A 14,067-nucleotide genomic window follows, 5' to 3' on the forward strand; every position below is an offset into this window, starting at 1 on the left:
TTACTACCTACGTACAATGTGTTTTGCTAGTTCACTTGTTCATATTGTTTTATATTAATTTATCTCGAAATGTAAGTCATGCCATAGGATCAATTATATTAATGAATTATTTGACAAGACACATGTAAGTTTTTACGTTACAAAATTAATACGTTTAAAACTTGAATACGTATCTTGGTACTTCATTTCCGACACTAAAGACAGGTCTTAGCTTCTCCCAAAATGCACCACTATCCTTGTTATCCAAATTGACATCTTCTTGAATGTCGGACGCAATCGTTAGGACCTAGAACGGATTTTGCTCTATGTGGAATCATTGGGTTTAAGAAACACTTGTATGAATCACAGTAATACATTAACAAAATCAAAGTTAGTTCTTCTTTGTAATACTATAACGTAAACTACCGGAAAGCCACTGGCCACAGGTCTATGTTACATCAGTTTATAACTCAAAATAAATGATCAAATAGTGGACAGTTTAAACAGAAACCGTTGATATTATCAGTGCTTAAGAAATCATATTTCAACATATATGTACATTGCGGTACGTGGACACCAAGCACGGACGTAACTGTTTCTGTCATTGAACTTTCGAATGAAAAAATTCTTTTACAAATTTACATTATTTATTATTTGTCTGTTTTGTGACCTTCGATAGGGATGGAGGGACGGGGGAAGACGGAGGGTTGGGGGTTGGAGGGGGTGGGCAGGGGCATCGTCATCAAGATAGTCAGATCTATGGATTGCCACTTGTAGGAACAATATGCACAATTGTATTGTGAACCTGATCTGCTGAACTGATTAACAAGACCGTTTAGTAAGTAAATTGATACAAGTACATATATGGAATATCCCTATATCAACATTATGGAACAATAATTATCAATTAGGGTAAGTAAGACAAAACAAGAACATTACTTTCCTTACACGGTAAGCTCCCTTTGATAGTGAGATGTAGCTTCTAGTTTCTTTTTCGAAAACATGTACATTTATGTGACGGGTATACTTTCTATATCATAACAGTTTGGCAAGAAGGAAAATCTCTCGGCAAACTCTACACTAACCCGAATCTGTCTAAAACAATAAAGGGCGTTAAACAATAAACGGGCTGCTACATATTACTTGTAAGTAATCTGTATATTTAGTTTAAATATCTATTGTGTGTTTCACTAGTCAGAAAAGTGGGCGTTCCAGGGTACTTATTGATAATTGGTACATATTGCATGTATCTGATATTCTCTTCCCCGTTACGTGTCTGCTCAGTACAAATCACACCACAAAGAAGCATTGATATGGAACATATGTTCCAACAACTGTAATGAATAGGTATTAATATGTATCCTATCCCACGTTCATCCAGGACAAATGTTCAGGCGTTGACATGACCCAACCCTTAACCACCAACTGTACAGGTGCTGTCTGTCGTAGTAAATAGTTGCCCCTCCCGCTCCATTCACCAGCTGAGCAAGCTCCATCCACTCATTGTACATGTGTTGCCTATCCCCCTAATTCAATCAACCAACTGTACAGGCGGTGCCGCCTCTCATCCACCAACTGTACATGCGTTGCCGTCCCCACCCTCCATCCACAAAATGTGTATGCGTTTCCTCTCCCCCTCCCTCTATCCACAAATTAAACAGGCGTTGTCCCTCTCCACCCACAACGTTTACAGGCGTTGCTGCCCCCACCCTCTACATCCTCTATGTACATGTGTCGCCACTCCCCGTCCATCCACCAGTTGTACAGGCTATGCCCTACCTATCCATCCACCATCTATACAGGCATTTCCTCCGCCATAAACCAACTGTGCAGACGTTGGCCCCGCCGTCCATCCACCAGCTGAACAGAAGTTACCCCTCCAATCCACCCACAAGCTGTATAGACATTTCCCGCTCAACCATTAATTAACTGTACATGCTCAACCTCAACCCCTCCATTTACAACTGTGCCTACCCCCTCCCCCCCCCCGACAAGTTTGCAAGCCATGTCCCACTATCGGTCAAGAAGCTGTACAGGCGTTGTCCACCTCCATCCACAAGCTGTACATGCGTTGCCCTTCATCCCTCCATTCACCAGCTGTACAGGCTTGCTCCCTTCATCCATCAACTGTTCAGGCGTGGACCTCCGTCCACCTACCTGCCTAGCCATCCACCAGTTGTACAGGCGTTAGCCCCTCCTTCTATCCACCGGCTGTTATGGCTATGCCCCCCTCCATCCACTCCCACCATTTACAAACATTGAATGCGTTGCTCGCCCCCCCCCCCCCCCACCATCAACTTGATGTACAGGCCTCCCCCCTCCCTCCATCCACCAACTCTACAGATGTTTCCTCCCCCGTCCATCCACCAACTGTAGAGTCGATGACCCTAATCCGTCCACAATATTTTCAAGCCTTGCTTTACCCCTCCAGCCACAAACTATACAGGTTATGCCCAACCTCCCTCCACAAGCTATACACGCGTTGCCCTCCTATACATCTATCAACTGTACAGGTGTTTTCCAATACTCACTCCAAAAACTGTGCGGCGTTACCCTCCTCTACATCCACACACTGTGTACAGGTGTTGCCCCCGAATACTCATCTACCAGCAAAATATGCGTTGCAACCCTCCATCCATCAGTCGCCAAGCGTTGGCCCTTATCTGTCAACCAATTGTGTAGGGATTAACCCCCCCCCCCCAAATCAATCAACCAGCTGTATAATTTATGTGTTGCCCCCCTATCAATGCACTATCTGTGCAAGCCATTCCCCACATTCCATCCAAAAGGTATTCAGGCGTTGCCCAACTTCATCCACCAGCTGTACATGCGTTGCCCCCGCCCCCATCAATCCACTAACTGTGCATATGTTGGACCTGCCGTGTATCCACCCGCTGAACAGGAGTTGCTTCCACCATCCATCCACCAATTGTATAAGCGTTGCCGCTCCCTCCATCCACAAGCTTTACAGGCGTCGCCCCCATTTATCCACCAGCTGTAAAGGCGTTGCCACACCCTATCCATCCACCAGCTGTACAGGCGTTGCCAGCCCTCAATCCACCATCTCAAGAGATGTCCCCCTGGCCGTCAACAAGCTGTACCGGCGTTGTCCACCTCCGTCAACAATCTATACAATTGTTGCCCTCCTATACATCAATTAACTGTACAGGTGTTTTCCACTCCTCACTCCAAAAACTGTACGGCGTTACCACCTCTCCATCCATAAACTGTACAGGCGTTGCCCAACCACTTCCATCCACCAATTTTACAGGTGGTCCCCCCTGATCATTCACCAACTATATAGGCGTTGCACCCCTCCATCCATCAGTTACCAAGCGTTGCCCCTTATCTATCAAGCAATTGTGTAGGAATTAACAACATCCCCCATCCAAATTAATCGACCAGCTGTATATATGTTGCCCCCCTATCAATGCACTATCTGTGCAAGCCATTCCCCACTTTCCATCCAAAAGTTATTCAGGCGTTACCCAACTCCATCCACCAGCTGTACATGCGTTGCCCCCGCCCCCATCAATCCACTAACTGTGCAGATGTTGGACCTGCCGTCCATCCACCAGCTGAACAGGAGTTGCTCCAACCATCCATCCACCAATCGTATAAGCGTTGCCGCCTCCTCCATCCACAAGCTGTACAGGCGTTTCCACCATTTGTCCACCAGCTGTAAAGGCGTTGCCCCACCATATCCGTCCGCCAGCAGTACTGGCGTTGCCAGCCCTATATCAACCAACTCAAGAGAGGCGTTTGACCCCTAACCCTCAATCCACCAGCTGCAGAGGCCCTGTCCCCAAACACTCCATTCACCAGCTGTACAGGTGTTGCCCCAAACAATCTATCCACCAGTTGTTCAGGCTTTGTCCCCCAACCATCCATCCACCAGCTGTTTATGTGTTGCCCACAACTCTCCATCCACCAGCTGTACTGGCGTTGTCCCCCAACCATCAATCCACCAGCTAAACGGGCATTGTCCCCCATTCCTACACCCACCAGCTGTACAGGCGTTGTCCCCAACCCTCCATCCACCAGCTGAACAGGCGTAGTCCCCAATCCTTCATTCACCAGCTGAAGAAGTGTTTCCTCCCAATTCTCAATAGACCAGCTATGTATGCGTTGTACCCCTAAACCTCAATCTACCATCTGTACAGATGTTGTCCCTAACCCTCCATCCACCAGCTGTACAGGCGCTGTCAGCCAACACTCCATCCATCAGCTGTAGAGGTTTTGTCCCCCAATCATCCATTCACCAGCTGTACAGCTGTTGTCCCCCATCCCTCCATCCACCAGCTGTACAGGTATTGTCCGCCAACCCTCAATCTACCAGCTGAAGAGGTGTTGTCCCCCAATCATCCATTCACCAGCTGTACAGGTGTTGTCCCCCGTCCCTCCATCCACCAGCTGTACAGGTATTGTCCGCCAACCCTCAATCGACCAGCTGAAGAGGTGTTGTCCCCCAATCCTCCATCCACCAGCTGTACATGTGTTGTCCCGCCATCCACCGGTTTACAGTTTTATACTGTACTTATGGTTTTCCCCTGAACGTTTTTATTTATAACCAAACGCAACCTTTTTATTGCATATATTTGTAATTCAAATGTTATAAACTTCAAATATTATGAAAAAACAACAACAAAAAACGTCAAGTTAATAAATTCGAGTACCGTCCTAACACTTACTCTTTTGATATTTTACACACGCATTTCTTCGTAATTCTGTTATTTTTATTTGTATATTTCTTGACGTTTTCATATACACAGTGAGATTGCATTTCTCCAATTTTGATAACAATTAAATGGGAAACGATCTTCTATTTTCAGGCAATATATCATGAAACCTGATATGAAAGACTAATTCATTCTATGTGAAGCGTCATTGAAAGGATTTCTTTTCAGCCTTGCAAATGAAATAAAACAACTTGGATCAAAGTCTAAATTCTTCAAAGATATTGCTTTTGAGAGCTTTATTATTAGGCACTTTCAAAGTAATGATATGTAGTATGTCATCGGACGGAAAGGTCTTCGGCCTTTTGAAACAAATGAAAAGATCATAAATGAATGTGCATGAAGCAACGTAGCACGGTATCACCATATAACCGCGGTGTTGCGGTGCTAGCATCGTACCACCATCAAAATCAGTACAATAAGAGTATAAATCTCCAGGAAACATGTAGGACTCGTTATCGCAGGTCTGGCTTATATTCTGACACTGTTATGGTGCGGATTGCCATTTCAACGAGCAAAGGGGCCAATGGCACTGTTTCCAAGGGTTACCTACCGGTGTACTACATTCGGGAAACAACTATTACTACGAGGAATTTAGTCTGGCCCCGTCCTAAACCCAACATAATGCGTATATGGTCAATATTTGCCCTCTTGACCTCTACCATACATTTATGCATCGGGAGCCTATTTCATGTCCCAACCCCACATAGCCTGCCTTAAAACCTTGGATATTCGCATGTTCCTTCACCTATGGCAAGGTCTCGGCTACACGGTACATAGGTCAGTTTGGTCCTCTTGTTCGTTTTAAGATTTCCGCAACAGTTATGAATATGTGGAAAATTTGCATTTAGAGCACTTTAATTGTCCATTTACCTCATAGCCTGTCTAACATATTAGGTTGTCGTATAAACTGTTATCGGAGACTATCATTCGGCTACACGTTGACATAGGTCGCTAGGGTCTCCTTGTTCGTTTAAGTGTTACCGCACCATAACAGTTAACAATATGTGAAAAATAGGCATTGGGAGCCTTTTCCATGCCCCTATACAGCACAGGCTGCTTTAAATCCTTAATATATTATTCATATAAACTGTCACCTGGGACTAGCTTTCCGCTATACGTTGACATAGGTCGCTAGAGTCACCTTGCTCGTTTTAATGTTTCCGCACCATACCAGTTGATAAATATGTGTCAAGTAGGCATGTGGAGCCTTTCCCATGTCCTTATACAGCATAACCTGTCTAAAATATTCACCTAGGACTTGCTTTCGGCTACACGTTGACACATGTCGCTATGGTCCCCTTGCTTGTTTGAAGGTTTCTTTACCATGACATGTTATTAATGCCAGGTAAGCATTGAGAGTCTACTTCATGTCCATAGAATACATAACCTGTCTAAAATCCTGTGTTGTTCACATAAACTTTCATGTGGGGAAAGGTGTCGGCTTTAAAGTTACATCGGTCGCTATGGTGGCCTTGTTCTTCTTAAGCTTTCCGCACCATAACAATGGCATAACTTGGTAAATAGGCATTTGAGGCCTACTTCATGTCCTTATCCCGCATAGCCTGCTTAAAATCCGAAGATATTCACATGTTCTATCACAAGGTCTCAGCTACACGGTGACATAGGTTGGTATTGTCGCCTTGCTCGATTTAAGGTTTCCACGCGATAACAGTTAATGTTATTCACATATGCCATGACTTAAAGCCAGGTCTTAGCTACAAATTGTCACAATACCCTATTTTCCGCTGGCTGTTTTTTAAGGGTTTTCCACCATTATTGTTGTACTTTGGCTACATAGGCATCGGGAGCGTATTTCTTTTCCCTATCCCACATAGCCTGCCTAAATACATAGGTACATTGGTATGTATGGCCCTCTTGCTCGTTTAAAGGTTTCCGCTACAGTTAATGAATATATGAAAAATAGGCATTGGGAGCCTATACGTTATCCCATACCGCATAGCCGTCATAAAGTCCTAGGTTAGTCACATATACTATCACCTATGTCTAGTCTTCGGCTACACGATGACATAAATCGGTATGGTCCCTTGCTCGTTTTCAGGTTTCCGCACCATAATAATACCAATATATGCGGTACATAGTAATTTGAAACATATTTCATGTCGCTATTTCGCCTATTCAGCCTAAAATCCTACGATATTCAAATGTTCTACAACATCTGACAATATATGGAGATAAGGTACTAGCACAGCATCACCGCGGTGATATGGTGATACGTTGGTATGGTGCACACTTCACGCATTTCAAAAATGAGCCAACATAAATCAAATTAAAAAAGCTAAAGTTTTTGTCATATACGGTTCCGCAAGTGTATTTGCTTTTACCATTGTAAAAGTAAACTACATGTATTTTAGTATTAGTACGTGCTGTAATGTATGCATCGGAGATACTTAATGGTCGGATTTAGAACAAGAAGTTTACTTCAAAAAATGGTCAATATATTAATTTTAAAAATGGAACAACGAACGCCTGTTTGCAAGGTCCTTAATTCTCTTTTTGATATTAAACGAATGCAAAATTGCACCTGCGTGACGGTAGAATAATATTACGCGCGTCGGCGTTCGCTCTGTGTTACTAGTTTTTCTTTACTTTTGTGTCTTTACGGGTGTATATTTCTCAACCGCCTCACTATATTCTTGTAAACAGCTAGTGTATAATACAACCGAATGGAACACTGACGGCGTAAAACAATTTGCAGGGTATCCATTACATATTTACACGATTGAAAAAATAGTTTCTTAGTTCCCTCGTAAAATCTATATGATTCACATTGTAGCTAAATATTTCATTAAACCTTAAAGGATCTCCGAGGGATGGATGCAGTCCCAGGCCGAAATGCTACGAAAGCAACTAAATCAGCCCATGAAACCACTTATTGCCAGCCTTGTTTTGAAGATGGCAAGACACTTCCTCCCGAGGCCTTCTGTCCCGTCTGCAATGAGTTCCTCTGTTCTACCTGTGCCCGCGTACACAGGAACATGAAGCTGACTAGGAACCACCCCCTCCAGGATAAGAGCAGTATGCCTTCCTCCTTCCGTGCCGACAGTGCGGATAAGCATTTTACAGAAACATGTAAGCTCCATGTTGAAAAGTTCATAGAATACTACTGCCCTCATCATGAGGACCTTCTTTGTGGATACTGTGTGGTTGGGAATGAAGAACATCGCTCTTGTAATGTAGAGAAGATTTATCAAGTGGCAAAACGATACAAGGAAGCTTCAGAATACACCTGTCTGATGGCAGGACTTGGCAAAATTGTGAATGACATTGAAAACTATTCATCAAACATACACGCAAGCATGAATTCGGTGGACGAAGAAAGTCTCACCAATATCAATGAGCTTCGCAAATTTAGGAACGAAATCAACCAGTACCTGGATAAGAGGGAAAAGGAGTTACTGGAAGAAATCGATCAGAAGAAACGAAACTCGTCGTCACTGCTAAATGAATTGAAATCAAAATGCAAGAACGTGAAACAAGCCACTGAAAAACTTAGTTCGGAGCTACAAGCACAAGAAGCGAACAGCAACCAGCTGTTTATAGTAGGAAAGCGAGCTGTAAAAGAGCTGACAGGTCTGCAAAAAGCCTTGGACGATGTAGACAGGTTGAGTAAAGTTCCCCAGTACACGCTACTTAGGGATCCCGCCATTGAACATTTGCTAGCTTCTAACACAGCAATAGGAAAGTTGGAAGAGAAGGAATCAACTTCGGCGTTAGAACAGCAACAACACAAACCTGAGACGATGCAGCAACAACGACAGCAAAAGACAAAGCAGCAACAGCTTTTACATGCACAAGGTACATAATTGAAAGGTTACAAACATGAACCTTCTGTGTTCAAAACAGTAATTTTACTAAAGTTGTTTATTCCAACTTCATAAACTCTTGCTTAAATATTGTATATATACATAATTGTCTCTTAAGCAAATGTATTTAAAAAAAACATTTATAGATTTGATTCAACATCATTGGCTGACTCATTGTCAAAGCAAAATCTGACACAGGGAGTATCAGATGAGTGGCAGTAGGCGGACTTTCAAACACCCGAGAAAACTAAAATGCTTAATGATAAAGACTAGTACATAATGATTGCCTATCTGTATTTCGATTTGTTGGAAATGTAGGTTGTATTCTAAGATTTTTTTCATGCAATCATATTGAAGGGTTATGGTTTCTTTTTTACGTTATTCAAACAAATCATTATCATAAACAAGTTATACTTTTTTAACCTAAAAAGATAAAATACTGATGACGGTTACCACAAACAAACGCCCACTGACCTTGAAATAAACTAAATAAATGCTAATTAGAACTGTATTATAATAAAAGGTAAGATGTTCAACTGAAGTTTGTAAAAGACAAAAGCGGGTTGAAAACTGATATAATTTTTTTCGATTTGTTTCATGTTTTGTTCTTATTCTTTGTTCTTGCTGATAATGCTTTTCTAAAAGTGTGCCGTCAGAATCCATTTTTTAGTTTCAAAATGGTTCATTTAGGCCAAGAAAGAAGTCTCATGTATTCATTTTAAAAATAACGAATCAGCGCGGAATTTGATTTTACTTCAATCATTTTTTTGTTTATCAATTTTGGCATCAAATGGTAAATTACATGGTAAACATGAATTGAAATATAATAAGCCATTTTAACGAATCATAATACGCTTGTACGTAATTGGGAATAAGTACTTCTTTAAATATAGCTACTCATTTACTTTTAAATCAGTCTATTACTTTTCCATAAAATTGGACATGACGGCCATTTTGCTTTCAATGCTTACTTCTTGAAAAAAGTTTCGTAACTACCGTCTCCTGTAGGTCTCATGCCACTTCATATCAACGTTGTCCCAAAGTAGCACAGTTATTATGATTATATAAGATTTTTTTAAGCGCACCAGCACAAGGTGTTTACATGGGACATTGGGTTTCTACGCGTCATTTTAGCATTTACTCGACATGCAAACACACATCACAAGCTCACATTTTAAGGTCAAAAGTTCGAGCTCTATGTTTCATGTCGGCTCCATATCTCCTAAACCCCGAAAATTGTCATATCAGCAATATTTATCAACATGTGCGGCATCTATACCATTTGTACTATATATATACCTAAAAGAAATACAAAACATACCATGCGCCTGTGACTTTATTTTCTCTTTGGTATTTTGTAGCGCGCGTCAACGCCCGTATGTTTGGTTTCATAAACGGTTCAAGCTATGGCCAGGTTAAAATGTTTGCAGACGACGAGGACACGAAGGCTGTTACAAATACCCGACTTTGAATAGATAAAGAAGGTTTTTGCATACGCCCACTCCTGTGTCGGAATTTTTTTTTTTTTTTGTTTTAATTATTATTACTTACTTTCAGCCCTTATGCAGATCCGTGCAGACCTAAGCCAGTCCCAGTTCAAAAGACGACCGGGCATCCCAATGAAGACATCAGAAGATACCAATGACTGCTTCCTGACCAGTCTTGCCTTTTTGCCAGGGGACAGGTTCCTATTGGTTGATTGCAACAATACATCAGTGAAGCTAGTGGACACCAAGTCTAACAAGGTGGTGTCCCAGTTGAAACTGTCGAGTTCGCCATGGGACCTGTGTCTCCTGCCCGGAGACAAGGCAGCCGTACTCTGCCTACTGAGGGAAACGTACAGTTTGTATCAACTAAGGACAAAGTCACACTACAGGGCATTATTAAGGTGGGTGTACAATGCTATGGAATAGATTTCTGTGATGACAACCTGATAGTGTCGTTTATAGCCCCCGGCAAGGTTGTGTTGATGGACATGAACGGAACGTGTATTAAGTGTGTGGACAAATAAAGCGATGGAGCATTTTTGCTTTGTCGTTTTCTAACAGTGGCAAAAGATGGCCAGACTCCGGCCATCTTTGTCTCAGACTCTTTCAACAGCATCATTACCAAGCTGAGCATCTCATTGGAGGTCCTCCAGACCTTCAAGGACCCGGCTCTGACGGATACATATGGTCTGTCAACTACGGGAGACGACCAGCTACTCCTGTGTACGAGGAAGAGTAATAACATCGTGTTACTGGACATGTCCACCGGCAAGAAAACCCAACTAGTTGGAAAGGAGGATGGGTTAGAATGGCCATATAGTGTGGCTTACTGCCAATCGCAGAAGAGGATGCTTGTCACCTGCAGCCCCTAAGGCAGACCTTCATTGAAAAATTACGTGCACGTCTTCGACTTGGTATAGATAGTATCAAGACTATAACTTTATGGGTGTGTAATATATATCCTACATGAACTAAGTATGATGTTGAAGAATGTGTATATCAATATATTATACTGATAATATGTTTTCACATTTTATATAAAAGTAAACTATATTTAGAAATGTATTTAATTTTATCTAAACTGTGCAATTAAATTGATGGAAAAATGTTTGAAAACTCAACATGCCAGTATTGTTGAAATTATAAATCATTTTAAAATGTGCAGTTCGAAATTAAGATATGAGTACGTGTATTGTATTGTATTGTATTGTATTGTAAGTTGAACTATTAGAATCTGATGGTGTATATAATACGTTTGATTATTACCACACCATAACGAAGTAAAATGGGTCAATCAGTGAGTTCAACTTAACTTTGCTTTTATGAGGTAAATATTGTTTAATTGATATATTAACGGTTTGTGGTTTTAACACATTTTATTACATGTATAAATAAGATGTGTTGATATACACACATTAACCAGTGTGTGTAGTGTTTCCTCATAAAATGATTAATATGCAAACATTGACCAGTACGTAAGTTGTTTCTTCATATTTTGATTTAAAAATACAGACATTGATCAGCTGGTGAGTTGTTTCTTCAATTATTAATTGAATAACTAAACAAATACTGGTGCAGTGACTGCTACCAACATTGTATTGTAGTGTAAAAACGATTTAACTTTAACTGTCCACATGTCCCCTGCGTAGCATGGCAGATTGTAGTGTAAAAACAATTAAAAGGATATTTTTCGGCGACGTTGGCATCACAAATTCCACGCATACCTTAAGCAGCCCAACTGCATTCATATCCCCGAAAATGGCATAAACCACTCGATTCATTACTGTTTTTTGTTCATTATTTATTTCCAGAATTGTAGAATAATTACTTAATTCCATTTAAAAAACACCTTTCAGTCATTAATTTTCACTTATTCTGTAATCAGAACGACACGACCGTACTCGGAAACAGTTTGTCATAAGATGTCATAACAACACGGAAAAAAATAAACAACTGTATAGTTGTTATGAAACTAAAATTGAAACGCTAGTGACAACAATCTTAAAACAACAAATGACGATATCAGTTGTTCGTGGCCTGCTGACACATTTAAAACAAAAACAAGATAAACAATTTTCAATGTACATGTTTATCGATACACGATTCCGAGCATATTCGAAGATGTTGCGTTCACCGGATGATATTCGCAATTGCATAAAGGCCGTTCATTTAAAGAATGGAAGTTCAGGTGTAAAGATCAGACGATATACCGTCGGTATCTTGTTATGATCAGAATGTGAGACGCTCTGTTGATTATCTGATAACAATAATCAGGTCACAATTTCTCGAAACATTATAGTTAAGCCTACGAGAATATTTCCGTGGGAAAAGTAACCTGTACAACAAACACATGTTAACAAATGAAATAAAATAAAGTAGTTTTTTGACCTTGCGTTGTTTTCAATCAGGATATCCTAAAAGTCAGGTTATAAAAAAAGTGGTTTTATCTGGTTTCTTGAGTGTTTTCAAATTAGCTTAAAATGCGATGATGGTACTTATAAGTGAGGGCCTTGGATTCATCAGGAATGGACGATGTAGTATATCGTGGTCGTTGTGTGGTAGTCACTTCGTGTGAGTTCTTGTCTGAGTAGTCCGAGTATTTTTTTTAACGTTTGAAAGATTGCTCCTATCAGATTTTAAAGGCTTTTAGGAGGTGAAAAAGGATCATCATCTTCATTACACTTTGGAACCTACGTCGCATTTATCACCTCACCGAATTATCTCTAAGTGCTTTGTCTGTCAAAATGGTTCGCATTGCTGGCGTTTTTTTAATTTCTTTCGTAATCGTTATTTCTCCAATCACGACACTCCCACTGTTTAAGCTCATTTCAGGACAAACTCTTATGTTTATTGTTGCCCAAACGTTCCCGATAAATATTTCTACTTGAAGATTTGGGGTTTGGGCCTCCCCAAAGAAAATTATAATAAATAAGGGTTACTATGACATTTTAATTTTCATAAGCGTACTACTAACATGTAAATCAAAACTTGAAGGAAAATAACACGATACATTTGAATCGAATGAAAGTCTCATAAGATGCTCAGATTAATCGATTTGTTATGGCAATGTTCGCCGTTCTAAAGAAAAAATGGAATAACTTTTACAAAATTAAGAATGCAAACATGGTGATGTTAAACTCAATTTAAATCTTAAACAACAGAGCCAGACGGCAATCTTTTTTTCGTGCACGATTGCTCTGCGTTGATTTCACACTCGCGGTAAATGTCAAGTAAGCCCAGGCCTGACATCCGGTCAATAGAAATGGTGCTACGTAGATATGTCTTAACTCGAAGCATCGTAGAAAACGAGCTCTCCTCCGTTGCCGTCACTACGGGCATGCACAGCATCATGATGCAAATCGTAATGTTAGGATACGATGCATTTGTAGCTACGTCTTACGTCTTTTCCAAGGTTATGTATGAAGCAGGTGATGACATTGTCCACTCACAGTCCATCGTTAATACTCTCGTGTAAATGTGTCTCTGTCATCTACTAGGCCTAAGTGATATTGGTCGTATATTTCAATCGACTTTTCATTTGTAAGACCTTCTTCCTGCAATAATACGGGGTTAGTTTTTCCACATTTAACAAAGACTTGGGTTTAAGTCTCGAAGGTCAAAGGCCTATGAAAATGTTGTTGTTTCGATATCTGTATAAGTACACTCGTATTCCATACTTATCTTTCTATAAAATGAAAACGGAAACAGAATTTGTGATGTTCATAGATGAAAAAATCCCCTTAATGCAACCAAACTTGTCTACAATGATATTTTCGAATGCTGTGCCTTGTATCGTGCATGTCCTTGTAGCAATCGCTCATCAAGATTAGCAAAGAAGAGGTCAATGAATGGTATGTTCATGTGGTCTGACAGTATTTGGAATGTGTCTCCGCTGGAGCGTCTGGCCTGCGACATTAACGTCCAAATCGCCACGGAACAGACGGTTCCATATCGACATTCTGTGCAATCGATACAGCCTTTTCATAGAGGTAAGGCCATATAACATCTTCGTTAAAGCATAATAATTATCAATACATG

The 14,067-nt window shown here is 40.8% G+C and overlaps 1 protein-coding gene across 1 annotated transcript; it reads left to right on the top strand.

Annotated features, from left to right (window-relative positions):
- The first annotated feature begins 997 nt into the window (after nt 1-997).
- On the top strand, nt 998-11,485 carry LOC128231812 (protein wech-like). Its single transcript, XM_052945013.1, has 3 exons — nt 998-1,124; nt 7,538-8,534; nt 10,100-11,485. Exons 2-3 carry the CDS (start codon nt 7,550-7,552, stop codon nt 10,453-10,455), a joined length of 1,341 nt encoding a protein of 446 aa, XP_052800973.1. The 5' UTR covers nt 998-1,124; nt 7,538-7,549; the 3' UTR covers nt 10,456-11,485.
- The last annotated feature ends 2,582 nt before the right edge of the window (nt 11,486-14,067 follow it).

This window comes from Mya arenaria, chromosome 4 (assembly GCF_026914265.1).
Source record: "Mya arenaria isolate MELC-2E11 chromosome 4, ASM2691426v1".
In the NCBI taxonomy this organism is placed as follows: Eukaryota; Metazoa; Mollusca; class Bivalvia; order Myida; family Myidae; genus Mya; species Mya arenaria.